Source organism: Amphiura filiformis, chromosome 14 (assembly GCF_039555335.1).
Source record: "Amphiura filiformis chromosome 14, Afil_fr2py, whole genome shotgun sequence".
NCBI classification, from domain to species: domain Eukaryota; kingdom Metazoa; phylum Echinodermata; class Ophiuroidea; order Amphilepidida; family Amphiuridae; genus Amphiura; species Amphiura filiformis.
In genome coordinates, this window is record NC_092641.1 from 56,989,042 (window position 1) to 57,015,569 (window position 26,528).

A 26,528-nucleotide genomic window follows, 5' to 3' on the forward strand; every position below is an offset into this window, starting at 1 on the left:
CTAAACGAATTAATCTGCAAGAAATATTTTGTACATAAACAGTATGTAGCAAGAGGTTTCCAGTGATATAAAAATCTCAACTTTTTTTGAGAAAAGTGGGGGGATGATGCTGTGGATCACGAAATGCCCTTTTAAATTGATTTTTTTTTAAATGTTTTATTCCAAGAATTACTATACCCCATGATAAAGTCAAAAGAGACCAGTGGAATGCTAGACATATGCACAATCCTATCATGTATTTACAACAAGTCAAAACGCATTTTCAGATGTGAAAATTTCACAGAAAAATTTGGTAAAATCATGGGAAAACCTGTTGAATTCTGCACCTTGAAAATGATTTTTTAGCAATAGATAAAATTACATCATAGAGGTATTTAATTGTACCCAAAAGGTGTAGATAAGCATTACAAATTAAGTAAAACAGTCATTTAAAGGAAGAAATTAACTTAAATTTATCACAAAAGGAAAAAATTGAACAAGTTGTTTTAAATCAGTGATTTAAAAAAAAAATCATTTGATTTAAATCGATTTATTTAAATCGCGCCAACCCTGCCCAATATGTCCAACTTTCTGAATATTTTGTTGTGAGATATATAGTAAATAATATGCATGAAGTGGATCATGAGAGTGTATAAAGAGAAAGTTGAAGGTTTAACTCTTTAAATGCAAAGTTAAAATCCTGGTGTGAGTAAGTGAAACTCCACACATTTTATAAGACAGATAAAATTCCTTGATGACCACAGTTTGATATATGCCTATAAGTAATGGTCAGCTAAATAATTATAAACCCATTTCAATGTGGTTTGACCAAGGAAATTACATGTCACAATATTATTAATTAGTTATCATACCTTGGCCAAACCATCCCTTTTCCAAGATTCAGATCATCTCTAGGGACCCACCCACTTCGTTGGTAATCTAGATCCTGCTAGTCCTGAGACTGACTCTTATGTTAAGCCTACATTGTACCTGGAAGCTTGTGATTGGTTAGAATACTTTGGTACAATCACACTAGGAAGCTTCCAATTGGACAATACTTATTATCCTATGTGATATCTTAATTCCAATATTGTATGTATATGAAGAAAATCATATGATTTGATTTAGTTAGACTCGTGATGTTGAACAGAAGAAGAAATGGTCAAGCTCCGCTTCTAGATAGCGATATATAACTTATTGTATTGACACTATAACTACTAGAATAAACCAGTAGATGTAGAAATACAAAATGTGTGAAGCTTGGATGTGTTAAATGTGTAACTAACCACGCTACCCTACCAACCAACTTCCCAACATGATGGCAGTGGTGGGATCCGAACGCACGCCATCGAAGAGCGATTACCGCACCATAGCTGAACCATGGACTTTTGGCAGTATATTGTAGTAGATGTGAGATGTGGGGGGGGCACTCCTCATAAGACACAGGTCAATATTCCTATTTTGGGTCCTTTTTATATCTCGAAATCCCAAGAAGGTATACCTCCTTCCCACATCTCACATCTACCACAATATACTGCCAAAAGTCCATGGTTCAGCTATGGTGCGGTAATCGCTCTAGTTCTACACCTTCAGGTATGATGACTTTATCTCATTTATGGATAATTTTCCAGCAAAGACAGTTTATAATATTCACTGAATAAGGAACGTTGTGACCTCAAATGCCTACGGAAGCATTTGCATCCCAAGAGACTCTACGAACAATGTTAATTTCATCACCATTTGTCTTGAACATTTTTACTATTTTTGTACCAGTCAGATATAGATGATGAGGGTATTTTATGAAATATGTATCACTAAAAATATGTAAGACTGGGTGCAATGGGAAGCAGTTACTACTTTAATAGAAAACACATTAAGGTTAAATACAATTGATTTTCAAGGCTTGATTCCAGAGGGGCGTAAGTTAATAATGGAAACAGCCATGCAGAAAAGAATGAACTCACGCGCTTCAATATAGTGTATCAATCTGAACTAGGGCCACGGACAAACCGCTGCTCGTGAGTCATCCTATTGTTGCAGGTATAAGGAGGGGCGACCATGATAGGACCATATGGACTGATGGGGGGTTTGATTGTGGGCATGCGTTTTCGGCAATTTTCCTTTGGATTTTCTAAATTTTCAATTTTAAAAATGATCCTGGATGATATCTGTCGTGAAATAAATCAATGCTTCCTATAGTAGGCTATAATACTAGGCCTATTTATACCCTGATTATGCAATATATAGGCCTACAACAATAACTACAACAACAATAACAAAACCAACAACCAATATTTTGTTATTAATCTAATTTGTAAAAATATATTCATAGGCCGCGCCTTAGGCTATTAGACTAGTAGGCCTATAGCCTAAAAATTCCTGAATTATATAATGGGGAAAAAACAGGCAAAAACAATCAATCGCTGCAGTCAGAAAGAAAGAAACGAACAAGAAAAAGGAAAAAGTGAGAGAAAAATAAAATAATAAAAATGGACCACGTAGGGACTCGAACACGTACCAAATTTTCCAGCTCAAAAGTATAGTATTATAAAGTCTAACGTGATCCGGCGCGCTAACCGATTGAGCCACTGAAGAGACATGTGAATGATTGATCTCAAACTGACTATAATGGAATAGTGCATAACAGGCTCTTATGATAAACAAGCTCATTACCGTTGTAAATGTCGGAGGTATCGATGGCGAAAAACCTCGTTTTTTGCAAAAGTGGCTTAAATTTGGAGTGAAATTCAAATGGTAAAGTAAGCGACAGACTTTTGAGAAATAATGTAGGCAGAACAATCAAAATTAACGTTCCACAATCCAGATATCGATAATGTTACATAACAGTGTTTTGTGGTACAAGATTCTCGAAAATTGTTCCCAAAAACGGGCTAATAAAATTTAATCGGTACTGTAATTGGTTCTTCCCCATGGCAACATTATTTATTTGGTCGATTGTAGTACAATACAAAAAAGGAGAAAACAATCACTCGACGTGGTTTTATACGGAGCGAAAATTTGAAAAAAACTGCATGGAACGCGTTTTTGATCTTGTGAACATGGTGCGTAAAAATGATTTAAACGAAGGATTTTCAAACGGATTCTAAAAATTTGTATAAACACACAAAAATAATGTAAAGATACATCCATGCACCAACATTTGACTCACTGCGATATTTGATTGCTGAGAAAACGCGGTTTTAGAGAACAACTTTATACGCCTTTTATACGCTTTTTATACGCTTTCTTCGTGTAACCTTAAAAACTAGGATAGAAAGCTTTATAAACAAGTTTCCCCAAAAAAGCTATATTTCCAAAGTGCATTTTTAGCTCTTTTTCTCACCCTTTCAGTACCGTTTCAGAAGTCCCGTCGTCTATCACACGGTAGAGGATAGGCAAAATAAAAATTCCTATCGTTTATTCTCTAAATATACAGGCAGATAATATTTCCCATATTACCTGTAACATGCACATATCTGCGTAACATGACTAGCGCGATATCCTAATACTCGCGCACAAACTTCACACATGGCATAGCATTATGAAGCAAGGAAAAAACTGGCCTACTTTTCAGCAACGTTTACAAAGTCAGAAGATAATAGAATTCATGTTCACTAAAGGATAAAATCGTTACCCCCTGTTTGTTCGGCTTCATGGAATACGGCACCAGTCTGTAGATATTTTCCTTATTTCATTCATGAACAACAGGTGTATATTCAATTTGATTCAATTTGCTAAATGTATTTTCTATACTTACACCATTGATACCAGGGTTCGCAGGTTTTTGCCGCAGGTGGAAAAAACTGCGGTTTTAACCGCGGTTAAAACCGCTTGGCAAAAACAGTTTTTGCCAGTTTTTGCCGGCAAAAATGGCAAAAACTAAAAAAGTGATTTATAGTTCAGTTTTTTCATCTCAAAACAAATTATTAAGTTACATAAATTATTTCCAAGGCCAGATTTGTAAATTACAAGTAACATATATTAAGAAATTAAAGGCCTGCGTTTTCATTGTTCAAGTGCATTTGACCGAAATGTGGCAAAAATCAAATTCAAAACTTTTTTATTTTAAGGACATGATGAGACAAAAAAATTATTGAATGAGTCATCAAAAGTTTTATGTTACTGTTTATGAGCTTTCTGTGTTACTTTTTTAATATTTTAGTGATTAAATATGAGTTTTGCCAGTTTTTGCCGGTTTAAACCAGGCAAAAACTGGCAAAAATAGGCCCTTTTCCGGCAAAAACAGGTTTCTGCCGGCAAAAACCGAACCCTGATTGATACACCTATTCAGAGAGGAAATATTGACCCTAAAGACACAGATGCTCATGGTAAACTTTTATTGGAATTGTGTAAGGGTAGTGGATTAAGGATTATTAATGGTCGATATTGGGTGATGTTTGTGGTGACTGCATATGTTTTAGCCACAGAGACAATCCTATTCGCCAGCGAAGTGTTACGTGTAATCCGATTATCACTATTTCACTATGTCAACTGGATCTCGCTTTTGAGTTCTGCACCACGATAGAAATGATCGCAACAAAAAGTCTATGGCATGTACTACCAATTCCAAAAGGTGCGTGATCCAGTTGCCAAGGAGTTATGTAACCACTTCGCTGGTGAATTGTAATTGATCATATGTTGTGTGACAATGACCTGTTTCAAGTTGAATATTTTAAAGTGCATGATATAAATCCATTTTCTATACATTGTCTGATTTCATGTTCAATCAAGTCCCAACACAATATTTATGGCCTGCTAAGTCTGCCGAACTTCGGCGATGGGCTTTAACTCAACCTGACATTAAATCTCATGGATTTTTTTTCCAAAAATACCAAAATAAAATTAGGTCTTTTTAGTAAAAAATTGTTATCTACAATATGAAAGGTCAAAATTTTCAATTGATCGTCAGCTTTTCATCCCAGCTATTAATACACACACTTTAAGTACATACCATTAGATTTAGAAAGTTTACTTCGAGGACTGTTATTCAGTGATTTGCTCATTCGGACGATCGTAAAAATCATCTAAATTCAGATTTTGGTACCTTCGTCATTGTCATAGATGTGCTAACATAGCCTGCTAGTGGTTCAGCTGAAAGCCATGTATTTAAGACTAAATTAGGCATTTACATGTAATCTGTAATTTATATACTGTCAGTATATAAATTAGCTACATGTATTTGAGTGGGACTTCAACTTTGTCAATACTGCCATTTTCTTCGTTTTTTGCTAAACGTTTCATTTCAAAAATACCAAATGACAATTTTAATGACTTATCCTTCACTTTTAAGCAATTTATAAACAATTTTAATTTTTTCAGACTTGCACTGGGATCACTGAATGGGTAATCAAAAAGTTTAAAAATATCAAATTTTAAAATTTGTCATAAAATTTATATTATATCGCTAATTTCAAAATATCAAAATTATTTGATATCAGGACATTCCTCGTATTCAGAAATCAATTTGATATGTCTGATGTGCTCTCATGTCCCACAAAAAATACTGTCCAAACGTTTATACCTGAGCCCTTAACCAGAACGTAATACAAATTTGAGGATATTTTTGCTAAACAAATTAATCTGCAAGAAATTTTTTGCATATAAACATTATGTAGCCTGAGGTTCCCAGTGCTATAAAAATCTCAACCTTTTTATTTGAGAAAAGTGGGTGGATGAAGCTGTGGATCACAAAATACCCCTTTAATGACCCAACCAAGTATAATATGTGACCATCCAGCACAACTGAGCCCTGAAGTCGCCAATCATCATTTTTGAGATATTCAACCAATTTATAGCTTTAAAATGATGTATATCATGTCTATAGTACTTGACATTTAAGTAGTGAAAAATCAATAAAACAGTCAATAAATCCTTTGTTTCCTATTGTTTATTGTTAAGTTCAATGGAGCATATCTCAATAGTGGCACTGGCGACATCCGGGCTCAGTTGTGGTGGATAGTCACATAATAAAAGTCCTTCACATACCGTTATTGAAATTGTCAGTTGGACGAAATCAACAGCAATCTCATATTTAGTTGAAGTAAAAGGGTTAACAAAAGGTAAGGGTGCAGGAAGGGTGTTTACATCCACTCCTTCGTCTTTTATATACATCTGGTCTGCTGTTCCTGCATTGTAAGTCGCACTGCTTTACCATCCCTGAATACCTGTGTAAAAAGTGAACCATTTGTTACAGTTAGCAATATAAAATATCAATTCTCATTTTGTCTTTTACAAGATTTAACAGTTCCTAAAACAAATCTGCTGGAAGGTACAGTGAAAAGTGGCAAGTTTTCTATTAAATTACTGAAAAACAAAACAAAATATCACAGAATTGGAGTAGGAAACGGAAAGCATGGATAATGGGGATTGGGGATATCAAACATAATTGCAAAATTAAGCTTACATGTATTTCCACCTAAAATATTGGCTATTTTGAAAGTACATTCAGCAAAAGGCCCAAGCAAACCCCACCTTTAACCGATATTTTCTTTAATTCCTTTATTTACTTGCCTTTATATTCTAACCTGCAAGAAAAAAAGTTTGTTGCATGCAAGAAAAAATTCTTACCCAGAAGGAAAAATTAACATTTTTGTCATTTTCGGAATTTTTTTGGTCATTTTCAAGGCCTGATATTCTGAAAATATTGGTCATAAATTTTATGAAAAAGAAGCTCCAAATAAGGCTCAGATTGCACCAGAAAGCATCTAGAACCCCTGGTCGCATGGAATTCTCATCATTTGGAAGAATCAATTGATTTTTGCAGAATTGAGTGACCTGATTGAGCTTCAATGAATCCAAGGCCCTTTATTGGCAATTGTAAATGCTAGCGTGGCACGGGTATAGACGAGTCCAAAGAGCCATGTCATGGTTGGAATTCATTCGGCCATTACTGGGTCCCCGCCGCACCAAACTTGGATGGATTAAAGCCCTTTAAAAATCGATGTTATATTGAATTGTGTTGTATAAAGTTTCATCATTCTATTGTCTACATATAACACGGGTGATGGAATGCAGTTTAAAATCCCTGCCAAGTCCGTGTCATTTCACATTAAGGTGGGACAGACTCGCCGGGGACCCAGCTATGGCTGCCATTGAGGTGTAGGAATGCGTGAATTTGGATTCGTCCATAGCATCACTTGCGCCATAGATAATAAAAGTATAGTATGGAGCTGAAGGTACTAACTTGTACTAAGTATACACTTTGATGTCAGATCTTGTCTTTATCAGATATCCTTTGTTTGTGCACGTTAGAAAATTCGGAACAGGTGTATGAGCCCAGGCTTAAACCAGCCAATGGTTACTAACGTGCACTACGGCAGCAAACACCTTTTGGATGAATGTTAGGTACAGGTAGTTCTGTGAATCACTGATAATCCCTGGAATTTTTCTGCACAGTCAACAAACTTTCTTTTAAATGCAGTGGAGGCGCCAGGGGGGGGCATGAGTGGGTAAATATCCCCCTAGTCAGAAATCTTGCACCCCTGTTGCCCCACCCCCCTGTAAAAACCCAAAATTACGAAAATTTCTATATTTTGCTGCAATTTTGCCCCCCCCGAAATTCATTTTGCCCCTCAATGCCCCCCCAAAAAAAAAAAAAAAAAAATTCCTGGTGCCGCCACTGTTTAAATGTCAAAATTAGGGTCGGTTGCAGATGACAACACACAAAAAAGGCCTGAGTTCTCATTGTACATACCTCTATGTGATCAAATAGATCGATAATTGCCTGTTCATCAGGGTTAGTATTTGGTAGAGGTATCCTACAAGAAGCAATTACCTCGTCATCATTTATAGTTCCAACATACTGTGCCGATGGAGCTTGTGCTGTTGATTTAAAAAAAATTAATATAAATTAACAAATGACATGATTAGCTGTATGGCTAAAGGGTAGGGTGACTAGTATACCACCACCTTTTATTAGACATGATATTATATGTATACCTGTATCTGTACCTAGAACAATGAAGTTCAGTAGTTGAAATTTCCCAATTATCCTTGTTTCGATATAAAACAAGTTGTAAAACGCATTGCACGTGATTGTGGAGTGATCCAAGTTCAGTTTTTAGCATCAGCCAGAAAACAATGATGCCTTTAAAAGAGCAATAGGCCTCTTAAAGGCATACATTGGAAGTCAGTAGGACTACAACTTGTATCTACTGGTCAGTTTATACTCCTATTTCCACATCTGTTATTCCAATGTATGCCTTTAAATAGGGATAACCATCAAAATTTCATGTTGCCCCTATTGCTACAAAAGATTGTTTTCTGGATAGAACTCATCAATAGAAGTATTTTGGTGGTTAAATTGTCAAAATCGGTCAAAAACCTTTCGAATTATGAATTTTCAAAGTTTCCCATTCTGACCTGTCATTGGAACGAAATAAAATGACAAGGTCCAAAAATAGCAATGGGAGCAAAATTGGCATAAGCATATATTTACCTTTACATATTTCTTTATTTTAACATATATGCAAACATGAAACAAGCATATTGTGAAAGTATCAAAGGGTTTCTTATGAAATGGCACTTTACTAGTCAATGGCATAGATTATTTTTTCAAACCGAGGCATTGAAATCATGCATTTAGGGAACATTTTGCCAAAAATCATCCAAGATGGCCGATATGGCACAAAATCAAAATTGCAAAATCAAAGTCCAGGTAAACTTCTTTTTTTCACAACCAAAAATTTCAATGTTATTGGGTTTAATATGACCAATTAGTAGGTGTATGCAAATTAAATCTTAAGTGTCATTGAAGGTCATTGACGCATTCACAACAATAGAGGTTATCCACTTCACTCATCATGCTCATGTGTGACTTCTAACAAAAGGTGCTGGTAGTATTCCTCATTCAAAACATTTCAATACATGACCTCGGAGTTACCTGCATGACTTTCGCGGGCTATTTTGAAACAGTTATGGTTGCACATTCAGGTACTTCTTTTGAAAGTTCTAAACAACGTATAGCCAGCAGCAAGTTGTATATGGTATAGGCCTAAATATAAGAAAACGTTTAGGGTTGAAATCAGGTGCAAAATACATCGAATGGGCACGAAACTTCACATTTATGTTCAGAAAGGTGTCTTCTTAGCATGATTCGAAAGGAGTATGGAAATTCCAAAGGGAAGTTGGTGATTTAATTTGTAACTCGAGATCTACTTGTTCAATTTTTTAACCTTTTACAGAGGGTATGATAGAGGTATTACTGGCAACTCTGCCAAATTACAGCTCAGTAGGCCACGTTTTTTACCTGAAATTATTGACATGAATATTTTGTGCCATTCTTGAGCAGTGCTGAACTCAGCCACTGGCAATTAAGCGCACTGTGGCGATGGACCAATTTTGACTCGCACTTACAGGAACATGAAATAAGTTATGTTGCTGTAATTTGCAAGATAGTTACAAAATATAATTGGCATTAACTTCCCCAATTTTTACAGAAAAATATTGAAAAATAAAAGAATGGGATCAATTTAGAAATGTCTGTGCAAGCAGTGCACAATTGAGCTCCCTGCATGTCTATGGGAGTGTTCTAATCAAGTTGATGGTTCATTGGTCATCCCTAGGCCTACTTTAAAACCAATCATGACAAAAATCGACTTTATTCGGGATATAAAATAAATATTGACTGCTTTATTCAGGTCATGGTTAAAATTACACCCCCGCGGTGATCTCAAAACCATGATATGCGCCTCGGGTCATAGCACGGTTTTGAGATCAGGCCATGTGTTCTGAACTCGCCACCTTCAGCGTTACATCACAAACATCATGAATTTTTACACCCATCAAGTTTCAAATTAGAATATCTCCACAGTTATCAACCCTAAACTAGCAAAAGTATACATTTTTGGAAAGCTGAAGATATAAGCAATTTAACTATGCACATTTCAACTCATTGTACAGGGTGACCTTGAAGTTATACATGGTGGAATAAAAAAAAATTCCAGAAAAAAAGAGGGTTACTTTTATGCATTGCATGTTACTAACTTCCAGTAATAAATTGAAAGTAAACAACATTTATTTGGTTACAGGATAGGGGGAGCCTACTGACTTTGGAAGAAAAAAAATCACAGCTGTTTGGTAATCTCGGAATACAGGGTGTCCCAAATTATGTTAGAATTTTTTTATAATTCAACATATTTTGAACGATTTAGATTCCTCATCGAATTTCCTCTCAGAAAATGTATACTTTGACTATTATGATTAAAAATTGATAGGATATAGTAATAAAAATTTTACAGCAACTTATAGATTTTGGAGACGTCCGCATTACTTATAATTACTACAGTGTTTGATATGAAAACGGGTAGTTTAGTATGTAAAAGTTTGTATTTTATAGACTAAACTAATCATAAAGAGTTCAAAATGATTAAAAACAATTAACAGAATTGTTCATCTGTAAAATAATTAGACCAAAATCATGTTTGTAGCCCTACAGGAGCAAAGTTGCACATGTTTAACACCAGTGTCCGAAATAAGCACTTATCCTTGTCCAAAAATCACTGGGGACAACCATATTGAGATATATGTACTTATCCTCTGGACAACCACTATATTTTACCTCTTAAATATGACACAATTTGGGGACAACCAAAATGTTTTGAGGACAAGCAGAATTTATGCTTTAGTTGTCCTCGGGACAACCTCCATATTTTCCTTATTTCGGACACTGTTTAACACGATAAGCATTTCGCTCCCATAGAGTTTGTGTGTACCGCCTCCCCCCTCCACCACCCTGACCATACTGAATTCTAAAAGAATATTGTCGCCATTTTAAATGCCAAGATCTTAATATTTACAGGTCTGACAGAGCCTTTATTTAGCTCTTAAATGAAACCAATTCCATGACAATACTTTTGTTTGACGGAGATATCATATATTGAATAAAACAGAATTTGGAAATATGTAACACCACCACCTTTTTTTGGGTGGCGAGTTCAAAACACATGGCCATCACATTTGGCCTATAATTTTAACCATGCCCTTCATAGCAGTCAATATTTGTATACTATTACCGGTACTACATGTATAATAAATAAAGTATATAATTTATTGATAAAGGAATTATATAATTTTGAAAGGATTTGAATATGATACAAGAATATATTGGACAAGAATATATATATTGTATTGAATGTAATGTATTCTTGCATCACAGGAAAAAATGCCATTCAATATTATTTTTATCCACAGAGCTGTATGATATGTGATGCTATTAAGCAAAATCAGTCTGAAGTAGGCCCAGGTCAATTTTGGGACTTGCATTTTCATTTTCAGCATACCGTATTCAAAGCTCTACTAGTGAAAACCCTATGTCAGTACAACCTTTGGTTACAAAGTTACAACAATTTGAACACTGGTGCATTAAAAAGAAAGAAACAGAGAAAATCAACTTTAAAGTTAGAGTACTTTAATTGAGTCATTTTAAGGATTTAATAAATTTTACTAATACTATGCAAATAACATATTTCCATGTCACACAGAACTTGTGCACCTATCGGGAAGTAACCTTTTGTTATGCTAAATAGCCTTCCCAATTTTGTGTGTTAAAGGTCGCACTCTACATACATCAGTGAACATCAAAAGAGGAGCTAGAAAAGTTCTGTGTCTGTTGGATGGGGGTAAAAAAAGTCACTTTAACATTTTCCCTTCGGATTTCATCCAAAAAATATTTTCATGTGAAAGAAGAATGTTTTTCCCTTCCATTTTTGCAAAAAAATTAATTTTGATTTTTGCACCCCTATACACACATTATATGGCCCATATCTCAAAACTAGTAATTGCCGAGTTCCGACTGATTTTGCTTGAACGCATCACATTACAGCTCTGTTTTTATCGCACTCACTGAATTCAAGGTAAAAATAAATTAAATTTGACTTATTTGACCAAGCTCAGAGATGCCGATAAGCCAAATGTGTGCTCACGCACATCCGCTCATGTTTAAATTAAAATCATCCGGGTATGTTAAAGACACTATGCGATACGCAAATTTTATTGCACCACTGACTCGGAAGGCTGATATAAATTTCATAGTAAACTATCACAAAATCCTAACATAAATCTGAAAGTTTCAAGCCTCATAAAATCAATTCTGTCTGTCTGTGTACAAAATTTTAACAGCAGTTTTGGTTTTGATTTCTACTAGACAGAAAGTACGGTGAATATAACTTTGTTTAAGACCAGTGGCGTAGCTGCTGGGGGGTGGGGGCAGATGGGCGGTGCCCACCCCCCTGAAAATATCAGAAAAAAGAGGATTTTCTATAGACTCGTAACATAACCAACCTTGTAAGTTTAACGATCATAAATGAAAATGATAGAATCATAGAATGTTACTGGACTTTCAGGGACTTAAATCACAATTTCTACTGTACTTAAAGGAACCTTCCTTCTCACATAAGAGAAACAACTAGTACTACTCCTATTTAGGCACTGCTCCTACAGAAGTATTTCTCGCAAGAGAAACTGGTACTACATGTAATCCTTTTAAGGCGCTACTCCTGCAAAAGTATTTCTTACTGTGCTTAAAAGAACTAAATCATCAAGCAGTATTTTCTTATTGTATTATCAAGAAGATAATAAATTATTGTTAAAAAGTTCAATGATTTATTTTCTCCCTTCCATATGGCTTCCTGACTAAAAGGGGACTTCATTTTTTTTGTTTTTTTACACGCTTTCAGACTATGTCAAATATTAAAATAGCTGTAACTTTAAAAATAAATTGAGTAGACATTTCATTTCTATTGTAGATGTTACATGTCACATGGATTTCCAACACTGGTGAATAAAAATGTCACAGCACAACTCTAAAATATAACAAAAATGGCAAAAATCATATTTTTGTGCTATTTTGGCCATTTTTGACCTAAAAATGTAATTTTTGCATGGGAAAAAATAAATATATATTTTCTTGATTTAAAAAAATATGTCATTATATCAACCTCTAGTTATTCTGAACAAAAAAGTTAATGATGGTGAATGTCTGTGACCTATGGTTTTTGATCTATGGCCCTTTCAAATTCACATATGGACTAAAATAGCATGTTTTTGTCATTTTTTCCAATATTAGGCTGAAAATGGTACTTTTTTTGTAATTTGTTGTTTTTGCTGGTTAGGCGTGTGCCACTGATACAAAAGTGTATGTTCCAATAAATAAATAAATAAAATAAAATATAGAGAATACAAAATGCCCATCTCTCCTCATGGTGCATTGTATCTATTGAGTTGAATGGTTAAGTGGCTCTATTTATAATTGTCACAATGGCCAGAAAGACACTGGTAAATCCTAGCATTATGCAGGAAAGCATTATGGGAGCCTGCAATATCAACTTGATGTCTGGTGGTGGGAGGTCTTCTTCTTTCATACTACCGTACTAGATAATTAGGTTATATACATCCTGTAATAGATAGTGGATATGCCTTTGTTAATATACATGAGTTTATTCATCTGCCTTTGCATTAATTATTACAACAAGAAGTTGAACTATCAGCAGTGCTACTGAGAGGATTCACTCCCTCTTCAGTGAATGTACTTTTTTCATTATTATAGACAATCTTGAACTTGGTGATTCAAATTTCCGATGGGTTTACATAGGATACATGTGTATCTAACACACCTGAGAAATTCATCTACATAAGTTGAGTCTCTGTGTGAAAAAACTGTTGGAGAAAAATTTTGCACCAAAACCCTATTGACTTTGCATACAAAACTTCAAAGCCCGGGCGCACCCTCCAAAGTTGATTTAAATTTTATGAAATTTTGCATAATGCATTTTTACACCAAAATGAACAAAATTAGATGTTGGCCCACCAAAAAATAAAAACTTTTGTATTTCTGAATCACCCTAGCATGCACTGACGATGTGCTATGACCCCGGCCTATGATGACAAGTAGTATGAATGTATATGAGCATCAACGTTAGAAATAAGAGGACCTACCCTAAAATTAGGCCCGACCCTAGACTTTGTCTCCTTTTTTTTTTTTTTTGCAAAAAACGAAAATAAAAATGAAGAAAAAAAAAAGAAGAAAAATTTAATTTTAAAAAATGAGAGAAAAAAAAAGAAAAGATCCAAGGTTTTTATCAGACGCAATTTACAGCTTTAAAAGTTGCACTGGTAACTTTTTATCACAAAGAATGCCCTTGGATACCGGTATACTAAAAAAAATAATAAAATCCCTACTATTTTTTTTTTCATGTTTAATACGCCAAACAAACGTTTTTTTAGGCCTATAAATAATAATTAATATCAATTATGATTTATAGGTACTCTCTACTCAGTTTATATAAAAATAATGAAGTGTTTTTAAAATAAAGTACATACTATCAAAATAATAAAGTTAAACACTACGCATGTGTAAAGCCATCAAGACAGCGCGGCAAGTCACTGTATTATAAGTCAATGACGTCACGGTCGTCGATTGCCGATCTATTGATTAGTTGTCGGTCAGGCAATCTAAACATCAATATAGAGTGATTGGGAATTTATAATCCCTCTATCCCAGCGAGAACAAGTGCGACTAGGAGCCTGTTTATAGTGAGCCAGATTATCCGGTATTTTAGGGTATAAGTACATCTTATACGGTATTGGTCGCCACTATAAACAGACCAATAGCGCTATTTGCCGCACATATTATACGGAACTGATATCCTTCGATATCGATGGATATTGCAGTATATTCATTCCGTATACGGCCACTATAAACAGACAGGGATTAACAATACCGTTATTCAAGGAAGTGGAGCAGGTAATATAACTCTGCGAGCTCAAATTTGTCACTGCAATAACACATCACCTAAAAATATTGTACGGTACTGTAGCAGTAATGTTTTAACAAATGGCCAGTATCGTTTCGACGGCAAACTATTTGAAACTGGCTCCATATTTGTGTCTCCCACATTGCATTGCGGTGACCTCAAACACGCTGAGTTCAATCACCTCGGATTCAGAATAGCGCTATTGATTGCCACTATAAACAGCCGAGATAACGGATAAGTCACATTCTACCCTAATCCCATATCCGTTTAAGGATACCGTATAAATACCGTACACCACTATAAACACGCTCTATGTGTTTCCTCTACCGCCTTGTCACGTACCGGTTCCGTTGTCCCACTGCACTGGCGTCACCTCGGACTATAGTAAGAATTCCAATTGAATGAACGCAGCTTTTAACAGCTGCACTCGATACAACCGCGATCGTATATTGCGTATTTCAAACTACAATGCGAACGCACGACCTTGGATACAATGCTATCCAATCACGAGTGCGTTGTTGGCATGGTTGGATTCACTTCCTCGTTACTCACGCACAGTCGCTTGTTCGAAAATTTCTAACTTTCGTATGAACAACCGATAGCTTGTGATTCACACAGCACAGTAACAATCGTGTTGTCGTGGATAGTAGATGGATTTCTCGATCAAACAGTCGCACACGCTGGCGTACATCGCGCAGTGTACGCAAAAATTCGTCACGCTATTGAAAGCTGCGTTCATTCAATTGGAATTCCCACTATAGTATTAGCCTATATGGACCTTACCAAATATTTCATGATTTACGTCGTAGAGGTAGAGGAGCCGACTTCCCGATTTATAAATTCGTGAATAAGCTTAAAATCTGGTTTGTGTGAGCTAATCTGCTGAAAGTTTTACGCACCACTGTCACTGATGGAGAAAACAAGAAAAGACCAACTCCCGCACACAAATTAACACCTGCATCATGCCTATTCGTCACATTTTGCTTCCCCAAACAAGATAAAATTAGCATGATTAAAACCTCGGTACGACCGGTCGCAATTACCAGAATTACACTTCCCATGCTTCATATGCGGTGCATTGCACCGGATCGGATCGATAATGTCGAGATCAATCGATCAATGGTCATCTAGCATAGCTCTTTTGACGCTCTCCTGCTGCTCTCATTTAGCGTACTACTTACAATTTGTAAAGTTTTACTTTAGAGGTCACCAACGAGCGTTAAGCTGGTTTCATACTACCCTGCCGCTTGCCGCTGAGCGGCGGCGTGGCGCACGCGCATTGCAGACAAACGGACACAATCAAGGCTTGTCATTGGTTGAAACGCCCTGCCGCTTGCCGCAGCGGCAAGCGGGAGGAAAGTATGCTGGGGGCATTAATGTAACGACCTACTTGATTGGTTTATAAGTTTATAACTTTTCATTCGCACAACGTGTGTTCGTGTGATGAGATATTGACTCCAGTAATAAATGTTAACTTTTTGTTGTTCTGCACACGCTGCCCAGTTCAGTTCGGGGGCACTGCTAATTCAAAGACGTCTCTGATATCAAAGACTCTTCAGTACCGAGTCACCTGACAGTATCATAATTCAAAGACGTCTCATAAATCACATACTCCCTAGTCTCAAAACCCAGCCGCAAACGATATTGTGAACATGAACTGGCGCAACGGGAATAATTTTGCGAGTAGGCCTAATCAGCGTGCAGATCAGGGTTGTAGCTAGTCCAAGTGCCTGCTAGCTCCTGCTAATTTTACTATCCAATTTATGAATTAAATCGGGCTCGGGATACACTCTTTCTAGTGGACGTGAGAAATCGGAGAATGCTAAAAACAATTGTTGCTCTTTTTCATAACTTTGAGCTTAAATGCTGCAGAATAACTTTGCTCCCTCGACGACATTTTGCAGACTTTCAATTCTCCGGACACATCAAAACTCAACACGTGGTGATGAATGCACCAAACTTTTACATTAATATTTCATAGAGTAGCCTACTCACATACTTGAACTGGAACATTATAGGGGGAGTAGAAAATTAATTGTTCAGGCCCGACTCATGGAAATAATTTCAACCAATACCAAGACGAAACTAGAAACATTTTTTGTCACTGTTTCATTAAAACATTTTTATTTCTGAAAATTATTATCATCGTTATTACTAGAATTACTAGGCGTTTCCAGAATCCGGGACCGTAGGGGGGCTGAACTGCAAATTTCAAAAGGATGAACATCGGCGCGGCAGCCCCGCTAGGGGTGTCTGAGGGGCGATGTGCCCTTACCCCTCGGAATTAGTAATTTTTTCAATGTGAAAGCCCCAATGGAGCCTTTTGGTGTAACATGTTTATTGGTTATTTGCGGAGCATATATTTTTTTACAGATTTCCAACTGAGCCGCGAATTTTAGTTTTAGGCCTAGGCCTATATGAACACTCGTGCTCAACAATTCCTCCAATTCAGCCTAAGTTTAGGCTTTTCTGTTTTGACGCAAGGGGTGCTTGAGGGGATGTGCTACAATAGGCCTATAGTCATTATATCTATGAAAGATAGGCCTATAATTCCTAACAAATTTCCTGCGGACCTGACTTCTGCATGGGTATGTGAACCTGCTCAATTAGGCCTATATGGATACTTGCAAGTTAGCCCTTTTCTTTTTTCACGGAGAAGGGTGCCTGAGGGAGATGTGCTCCCTCAGAAGTTGGAGGATTATTTTAAAAAGTTATGAAAGGCACAATAAAGTCATTTGGTGTAAAAGTTTACACTTATTATTCGTATTATTTTGGGCATAACTTGTGAGGGAGATATTATCCTCAAACTAAAAGCCAATTGGTGCATCATTTTGTATTAACTTATTTTTCCGACCAGCATGATTAAGCATAGCCTATAGGCCATATAACCATGTCATGATAATGCATGATATGTATTTTAGAACGGATTTCCAGTGGATGCGACTACCGTGTCACAAATTTCAAGCATGAACATAATTATGATGCGCAATGACTCACTCAGAACGTACTCTTCCTCGTTTCTCCTTGTTTTTTTTTTCTTGTTTTCTTTCCCATTCCCCCCCTTGTTTGTTTAAAAATCCCCGGATATTGAAATGAGCCTGCGTGGCTGTGGCAAAACAAAATTTTCAACCCAGTTTTGCTAATATTTTGTCCTGATTTTTGTAACATTTTCGTCCCGGTATTGGCAGTTATTTTATTATATGTTTTCAGTTGTCGGGATATTTCTTTCAATTTTTGGGAAATCAGACCGAAAAAGTAGACCTTTTCCTTTTCCCTCCCTTTTAATAAAATAAAATAAAATAAATTTCGGATTTATATAGCGCCTTTTTCCAGCTAGATCTTGAAGGATTCAAAGCGCTGTAATTTCGCTGCCATGGTGAATCATCACAATCAGATCGCATCATCTAGGCCAGTTGCAGCCGAACCTCAGGCGCAGACCTATCCGCACTTAGATTGTAACATCCACCAATTATCTTTTCCGCCCTTCAATTGTTTAGGGGGCACTATACTGCCCCACTGGCTATGCCCAGGCCCGTACGCAGAGTGGGGCGGGCAAAAGTCCCAAAAAATCCTAATTTGCGACCGTAGCGAGCAAAAAAATATGTTTTTTATGCTTTTTTAGTCAAAAAAAGGTCCAAATTTTGTGAAGAAGGTCCACTTTTTACAAAATCGCCCCCTGGAAAAAAAAAAGAACCACTTGTTCAAAATCAGCGCCCCCCAAAAAAACGGGCCTGGCTATGCCACTGCTCTGTCACTCCCTTCCGCTCCCTCCCTCTCCCTTCTCTCTTTCTCTCTCTGTCTCCCTCATTTCTTTAAGACCCGGGGCTGCATGCCCCAAAGCCCTACTCCCTGGGCAGTGGGCACGCGCCTGGTTTACCGTAATTTGTTGATCTTTGAGCCACCTAATCATAACATAGGCCTAACCCTACCCCTATCAATAAAATACAACTAGTGTCCATATTTCTCCGAATTCATCCCATGCACGTGTGCAAGAGTCAAGCCACGAACTGAACTGAACGTTTCCGTAGGGCCTACCATTTTTCAAGTCATTTTGAATATATTTTTGAAAAGGTGCCGCCACAATGCGTGCCAAAAATCGCTCCCCTCCCCCCTCGTTGACTGGCCAAAAATTCATTCTTCCCTCCTTTTTTGCCTTGCCAAAATATTCACTCCCCATGACTTGGGATTTTTGTTACTTCAAAACGTTGGATTTGGGCCATAAATGGCTCGATTTTGCCAATCTAGGGGAAAGTGGGGTAATGCCGGACTGTGGGGAATCCCGGACACGTCGATTGCAGCTAAACGGAGAAGGGTGGCACTATTTTACTACCTTAGGGTATTAGCTACCTCAAGATGTACCTCACGTGTACTACTACCAGCGCTTTGGGATTTGCCTTTCTTTGTGAAAATTACGAAAAAACAGAAATTGTCATTTTTGACTTTTTATCTGAAAAGTGATTTATTAGCTGGGTGACAGTTAATGCGACAAGGGACATAGATTAAGTATGGATGAAAATTATGTTTGATACTTGATTGTTAGCTGGATGTATGAATTCTGGTATCTTAAAATGGATTAGTAGAACAAGCACTGAAAAAATAAATCGAGACCGTGAGGGTAATCCCGGACACACGTGCGTCTCTATACAGATGGGGTAATGCCGGACACTTGTTATTTCGAGAATATAGACAACAACAACAGCCCCCATAGTTGTACTGCTTGAGGTAACAGAAGTACCTAATACATTCAGGGGATTATCATCCTACTCCACTTTCCCTCTTAGCAACAATCATGTGTCCGGGATTACCCCGTGTCCGGCATTACCCCATCATTTTTTTCCATTTTGTTTTTAATTATAACTTATTAACTATAGATGTTGAGTTATTAAAAACTGGTTACTAGTTAGAACATTACTCCTACTTTGCATTGATATGATTTTCACTGATGAACTTTATTTAATCTTGTACCTGTGTAGCCTTAACGAAAGATGCCCGGGATTACCCCACTTTCCCCTAAATGTTTTCTGGGACCATTTGTCAGAATTTGCACAGATGGATATGATATTTGCACAGGCAGATATTTGCTAAACATAGGAAAGCATATTCCGATACAGTCACCTCGTTCCGATGTGCTGCATCTAGCGCCAAAATGTAAAAAAAGCACGACGTATGTGATATCACAGACCCCCGTATGTGAAATCACTGACCCGTCTTTGATATCAGAGACGTCTTTGAATTAGCAGTGCCCCCGAACTGAGTTAGTCAGTGACTGTAGATTGTAAATTTCAATTATTATTATTATTATTATTATTACCTAGCTGGGGGGGTTTACACCCCCAGCTAGGTACTGTAATGCTCTCCGATTCTTCTTTCTTTCTTCTTCTTCTTCTTCTTCTTCTGGCAACAAACTTCAAAATGCTTCTCCTCCTACATGTTACACCCTACAATTACGTAACTTGCACATATGTATCGCCTATATCCAGTGCCCATATGGTGCAAACAGAATTGGAATCAAAGGTCATTAAAGGGGCATTTTCGGTATATAACCAAATATCTTCAAAATGCTTCTTCTGCCACATATTACATAGCACAATGACGTCACTTACACATGTGCATCGGCTTTACCCAGTGCCCATACCTTGCACACAGAATTGGGGTCAAAGGTCATTAAGGGGGTAAAATCTTACAATTGCATTATCTGGACATCTGTAAGGAGTATGGGGCTCAAACTCGATACAATAAATCTCATGACCAGGGGAACATTTTGCGGGGGTCAGGTCAAAGGTCATGCAGGGGTCAAATTTTAGAAACGCATTTCCTGGACATCTGTAAGGGGTACAGGGCTCAAACTTGGTGACAACAAACTTAATGATCAGGGGAACATGTTGGAACACTTTGCAGGGGTCAGGTCAAAGGTTATCTGGGGTCAAATCTTTATAACTTCATTTTCTGGATATCTGCAAGGGGTATGGGGCTCAAACTCAGTGACAACAAATCTCATCACCAGGGGAACATTTTGCAGGGGTCAGGTCAAAGGTCATGTAGAGGTCAAATTTTCTAAATGCATTTTCTGGACATCTGTTAGGGGTACGGGGCTCAAACTCCACAACAACAAACTTACTGACCTGGGGAATATTTTGGAACACTGTGCAAGGGTCATGTCAAAGGTCATCTGGGGTCAAATCGTAGAATTTCATTTTCTGGATATCTGTAAGAGGTACGGGGCTCAAACATGGTGACACTCAAACCTCAAGACCAGGGGAACATTATGGAACATCATGCATAGGTCAGGTCAAAGGTCATCTGGGGTCAACTCTTATAATTGAATTTTTTGGACATCTGTTAGGAGTACGGGACTCAAACTCGGTGAAAACAAACCCCATGACCAGGGGAGCATTTTTGGAACATTTTGTAGGGGTCAAATACCTCCACAACACCAACATGCCCCAGCTAGGTTTGTGGTCTATGACCACCATTTGCCACTAGTTATTATTATTATTATTATTATTATTATTATTATTATTATTATTATTATTATTATTATTATTATTATTATTATTATTTATATTAGGCCTACTATTATTTTTTCATTCGTTTCTTTATTTATTTCTTATTTCCGTATAAAATTAAAACAAAATACCGGTACACGCTTTCATGCAATTACATCATTTACATGTAGGCAAAAAAAAATGTTTGCTTGCTTTCCTCCAGTGGGATTTTTGGGGTGGGTCGGTAGGTCGGAAAAAAAGAATTTTCCTTTTTTTAATGACACACTACTGTAGGCCTAAAGGCAGGGCTGTCAACTCTCACGCATTGGCCGTGAGTCTCACGCATTGGGTCACGGTCTCACGCCAAGGTAGTATAATCTCACGCTCAGGTAGTAAATCTCACGCAAAAAGCTGAAAAATGAGTAAAATCTCACGCATCATGAATAATTTGTTGTTCCTACCCCCCCCCCCCCCCACCCCACCCCCACCCCACCCCGCTTTTCACATTCTCGAGCACCGTGGCTCAAATAATCATGGTACAAAATGAACATTGGAGTCAGCAAATCCGATATCCCGGTACGCTTCTGTCTCACGCCAAGCAATTCCAAAAAGTTGACAGCCCTGCCTAAAGGACTAAGCAATAGACATTGGCAGGGACAGACTTAGGTTTCAGTTTTCTACTGGCCCTCCGGGCCAGTGAAATGGCAAATCTAGTGGCCCTGCAATAAATTTACTGGCCCAGCTTTTTCAATATGTTCTACTGGAAAAAATAAAACCCCAACTTTTTTGTCGGTACTTTGGGGGAAAATCTATACCAATTTTTAATCATTTTCATTTGTCATCATACAATGTGTATCATATCGCAAATATCAAAACATCAAAATTATTTGATATTCCTTGTTTTCAAAATGCAATTCGATATGTCTGATGTGCTCTCAGGTGCAACAAAAATATGTGGAAACATCACTATCCGAGCCCTTAAAGTCAAACAAACCTTAACATTTTAATTTGTTTTGTACTGAATGTACTCAATGTAGAGAGTGTAGTCACTAACACAAGTTCAGTCAGTAGTCCTGCCTTTTTTAGTTCCAAAAGATTCAAACTACATGTAGGCGGTATTTGCGGTATCGCTATCATCATCAGATATAATTATGTAGCGCATGGAAGAGCTAAGTAGTACATAGGCCTACTATCATCGTAAAAAGGGGCCGTATATTTCCAACTTGCTAGCAGCGCAAGAATAAGAATATAAAAAACATCAAAATTATAAACTAAAAAAAAAAAAAATAATAATAATAATAATAATAATAATAAAATAATAATAAATAATAAAAAGGGCCCACTCTGATTTTAGCCAATTTTGGGTCGGTTGGTGGAGGGCAAGCAAACATTTTTTGGGGCCTTATTTCAAAGCATTAGCATGCAAGCACCATCACCATGACCATGTTTATCCGATCATCACGATCGTTAAGAAAAATTCTCCAATATTGAAAATGTATTTTTGTATATTAACAATAATTTATATTAACAATATATAACAATTTCATAGTCAACACCAACATGCACCCTTCGCAGGATTAATAATTATACTAAAACATGTCGGGAAGACACGTCAGTCCCAAAAGTATTTAACACATGCGCCCTCCCATGGTTTGGTATAGGGATAACATAAATTAAGTGTATTCATTTGGAGCTATAACATTAATGGTTTGTCCGGCCGTAAAGTTTAAACTATTGTTTTATCAGGTTATGGTTTTGTCAGTTTAAGTGTTTTTCTTTGCCGATTATTATTCTATAAGTGGTACAAAATTAGATTATCGGGGTGTAGAATTGTCACCCATGGGCAATTCAAGAGTTCCATCCAAGGTCAAAGTTTATACAAGGGTCAAAATACAAAACTGCTCATTTTTTTCCAAACCCATATACCAAAATGTTCTATGATCATTCAGAAAATAATAGTTTGACCTACTTCCGACTTTTGGTTCCGGAGTTATAAGCCAAAAGGTCAACGGTTGAATTTGAAGATCCACATGGGTTAAAATAGATAAAATGCTCCAATTTTGATGAAAATGGTCTCAAATTTGTGGTACTGTTATCTCATGCTAATAATGAATAAATACATGTAAGGACTCGTTCATGGCAATACCGGTAGGTCGGCATCAATAGGACTCAGTTACCTATTTTGCTGTGTTACAGGTAAGAAGTCATTCTCGGTGGTTCAAACTATTCTTTATTGGAGTTATCTCAAAAAGAACAATTTGAGACCATTTTCATCAAAATTGGAAAAAATTTCGTTTTCTCGACATTTTTTTTCTGAATCCTTATTGACGAGAGGAGTAATGGCATATAGGGCCTAGGTTTCAACAAAATTGGACCAGTTTTTTAAAATTTTGTCCCCCTGTATGAAGTTGACCTTGATATCTCGAATTAATTGCCCAGGAGTGTCAATTATTTTACATCCTCAGAATCTTATTTCGTAACACCCATAGAACAATTCGCCAGCGAAGTGTTACGTGTAATCCGATTATCACTATGTCAACTGGATCACGCTTTTGAGTTCTGCACCACGATCGAAATGATCGCAACACAAAGTCTATGGCATGTACTACCAATTCCAAAAGGTGCGTGATCCAGTTACCAGGGAGTTATGTAACCACTTCGCTGGCGACGAATAATTCCCTCATTTCAAATCTTTAGTTTTGGTTTCTCTTTTGTTCAGAAACCAAAAATCAAGGGATTAAAAAGTAGAGCAGATCTGGTCTGCAATCATAACACTATTATGCTGGGAGGACACAGTATAGGGTATATAACCAGAAGTATACAATAGCCTATTGTGCTAACATAATTATTATCATGATTGATATCGGAAATCTATCCTGCGGACGACAGTTGATGCTCTCTGTCGAATGTGGCATTACACTCACGAGTTCTATGCCTAGAAATCATATACATGCGCGTATATTGAAGGATGGGGTGGGGTGGGGCTTTGTTTGTTTGTATGAAACATAAACGATGCATGGAGATGATTTGATTATGAATTAGTTTATTATCCCCGGGAAGCACAACCCATACCTCTTTAAGAGGGGGCGCCCTCCCTATATAACCACCTCTTCCCTAAGTGACTCCTTCTCCCCCTTCTCCTCCCCTACATTCGATATCTTCATCTCGAGCTCTCCTCCCCTTCTCTTTCACTTCCAATGCTCTCTCCCATCTGTTTCTCTTTCTCCCGGCCCATACCCCTTGCCCCCCCCCACACACACCACACAATATCTTCTCCCCTCTATCTTCTGCTTTTTGCAGTAAAAATTGCTTCAGTAAAAGTCATTAGGTTATTAGAGGTCATATAATGGCCTTCCATCGATTCTGGTACATGGGATTAAGGACATGAATCGATTTTGTTTATAGCACCTATACAATTACAATAGTGGCCCTTTTGTAATGTCGAATGCAAATATTTCGATGGTCTATATTTTTTCACAGGTGAAATAGCCTAGGCTTATTCGATTTTGTAAACCACGTCTTTCAATGTAGATTACCATGCTCGATTTCTCTCTTCGTGAATATTGCACTGCGAAATTTAAACATTTCTTTTGTATACTTAGAGTAGGTAACTTCAAACCGAATAATTTCTTTCTTCACACCACTTATAAGAAACTGAAACCAAAACCGAAACTGACTGACACAAATGTTCAGTTTTTAACAAAGGGTAGAAAGAATGAGTTCGATATCTTATGATTCAAGTGGTTAGGCAGGACAATAGGAAACCACGTGACCAAAACCAAAACTAAAACTAAACATTTGAAATGAGGCATTGTCATCGGGTTGCGCAACGTAAAATTAGGATATTCCAGTTGAAATCAATACACCCCTATGGAAGATATGACCATATAATATCCCACACAAGGGTGTAAATTTCAAATGGCGTTACCCAGGTAACCCTCATGAAATTTACACTAAGGTAAGATGTCTTCCATCATAGGGTTTATGTATTTCAACTGGAATAGCTTACTGCTATTCCTGCTAATCAGTCTCCATCTGGGGTAATTGCAGGTACCGATGGGAGGGTATGCAACAGCGTGGCACAATGGTTAAGGTCTTTGCCTTTGGTGCGAGAGGTCCCGGTTCAGTTCCCCGCAGAACCAACAAAATCTTAATTCCCCTCTCCTCGTGGCTCATCTGGTAAAGGCGAGGCAGATCAAGGTAATCACTTGCCTGTCCTGTAAAAATGCCCGACCACCTATATGGCGACCACCATGCATCGCCAGGTCACTTACGCCTGGCCGATCATCAGCGTTATCTCCTAGATTTCAGCTTCTAATGCCTAGATATGCTTGACATTACAAACAAAAATATCTTTAAAAAGACAACGCCGTGGATGACGATCATGTTAATGTTTCATAATTGTGCATTGCAAATTTTGTGTGTTTGCCAACTGTTTGGCACAACTATTACCGGGTGCTCGTTGTTTGTAATGTTGGGAAGATCAAGAGTCTGATAATCACACCGCAATGCGTGCGCTCGAAAAAATTACTCCCTTCCCCAGCTCACAAGTTTGTGGTTATCATTAGCTTATTTAGTATTTTTTACATCAAAGTAGACACATGCAACTCTACTTTCCCATTATTCATGCAATACTGTACCACATTCCCTTTAATATATTTTTCATGCCTCATGCAAAATAACCACCACACCAGATGCACAGCATGCTGCATCTTAGTACAACTACTTACCGTGTATCGACGGAACTGTGTTTAAGAAAATCAAACAGACAAACAAAATAGAGCATAAAAATCTTGCATATCTTACGATAACCTAAACGTATAAGACGGCCTGATGGGTAAAACAATGAAATAGAATAGTCGTAGAGCTAGAGGGGCACAGACACGCAAATATATAGGATATGACAACGGACAGAAATGGAAGGACATGCAGACGAGTGTCGGATTACACCAGAAGAGACGTCAAGAAGCCGATGGACGGTAGCGATCATAATTTAAACGGAAAACGACAAACACAAGATGACATCACAGCACTTTTGATACAAGGATGACAATTATATTAGTATAGGCCAAACAAGGGAAGAACAAACTGGAAATGAAAACATAGACAACAGGACATGAAACAGACAGACACAGTGATTCATGAACTATAATATTCTACAACTTTAGGTGAGAATTTGAAGTATTGTCTTTAAAGGGCGGGCGATGTAAGATTTTTCAAGTTCTCTTTTCTTTCTTACATTGAGGCCAACCTTTAAAACATTTAGTCAGTCTGTCTCACAGCCTTAAGTGATGTGACTCCCTCAGTTCTCTCC

General features: G+C 37.3%; 1 protein-coding gene across 1 annotated transcript in view; it reads right to left on the reverse strand.

Annotated features, from left to right (window-relative positions):
- Positions 1–26,528, reverse strand: part of LOC140170345 (uncharacterized) — a 78,386-nt gene that overhangs the window by 41,316 nt on the left and 10,542 nt on the right. The window contains exons 2-4 of the mRNA XM_072193712.1: positions 25,945–25,959; positions 7,673–7,800; positions 5,965–6,143 (exon numbers count right to left, since the gene is read on the reverse strand). Of these exons, the coding sequence (XP_072049813.1) occupies positions 5,965–6,090 (126 nt within the window). The 5' untranslated portion in view covers positions 6,091–6,143; positions 7,673–7,800; positions 25,945–25,959. The remainder of the gene's footprint in view (positions 1–5,964; positions 6,144–7,672; positions 7,801–25,944; positions 25,960–26,528) is intronic.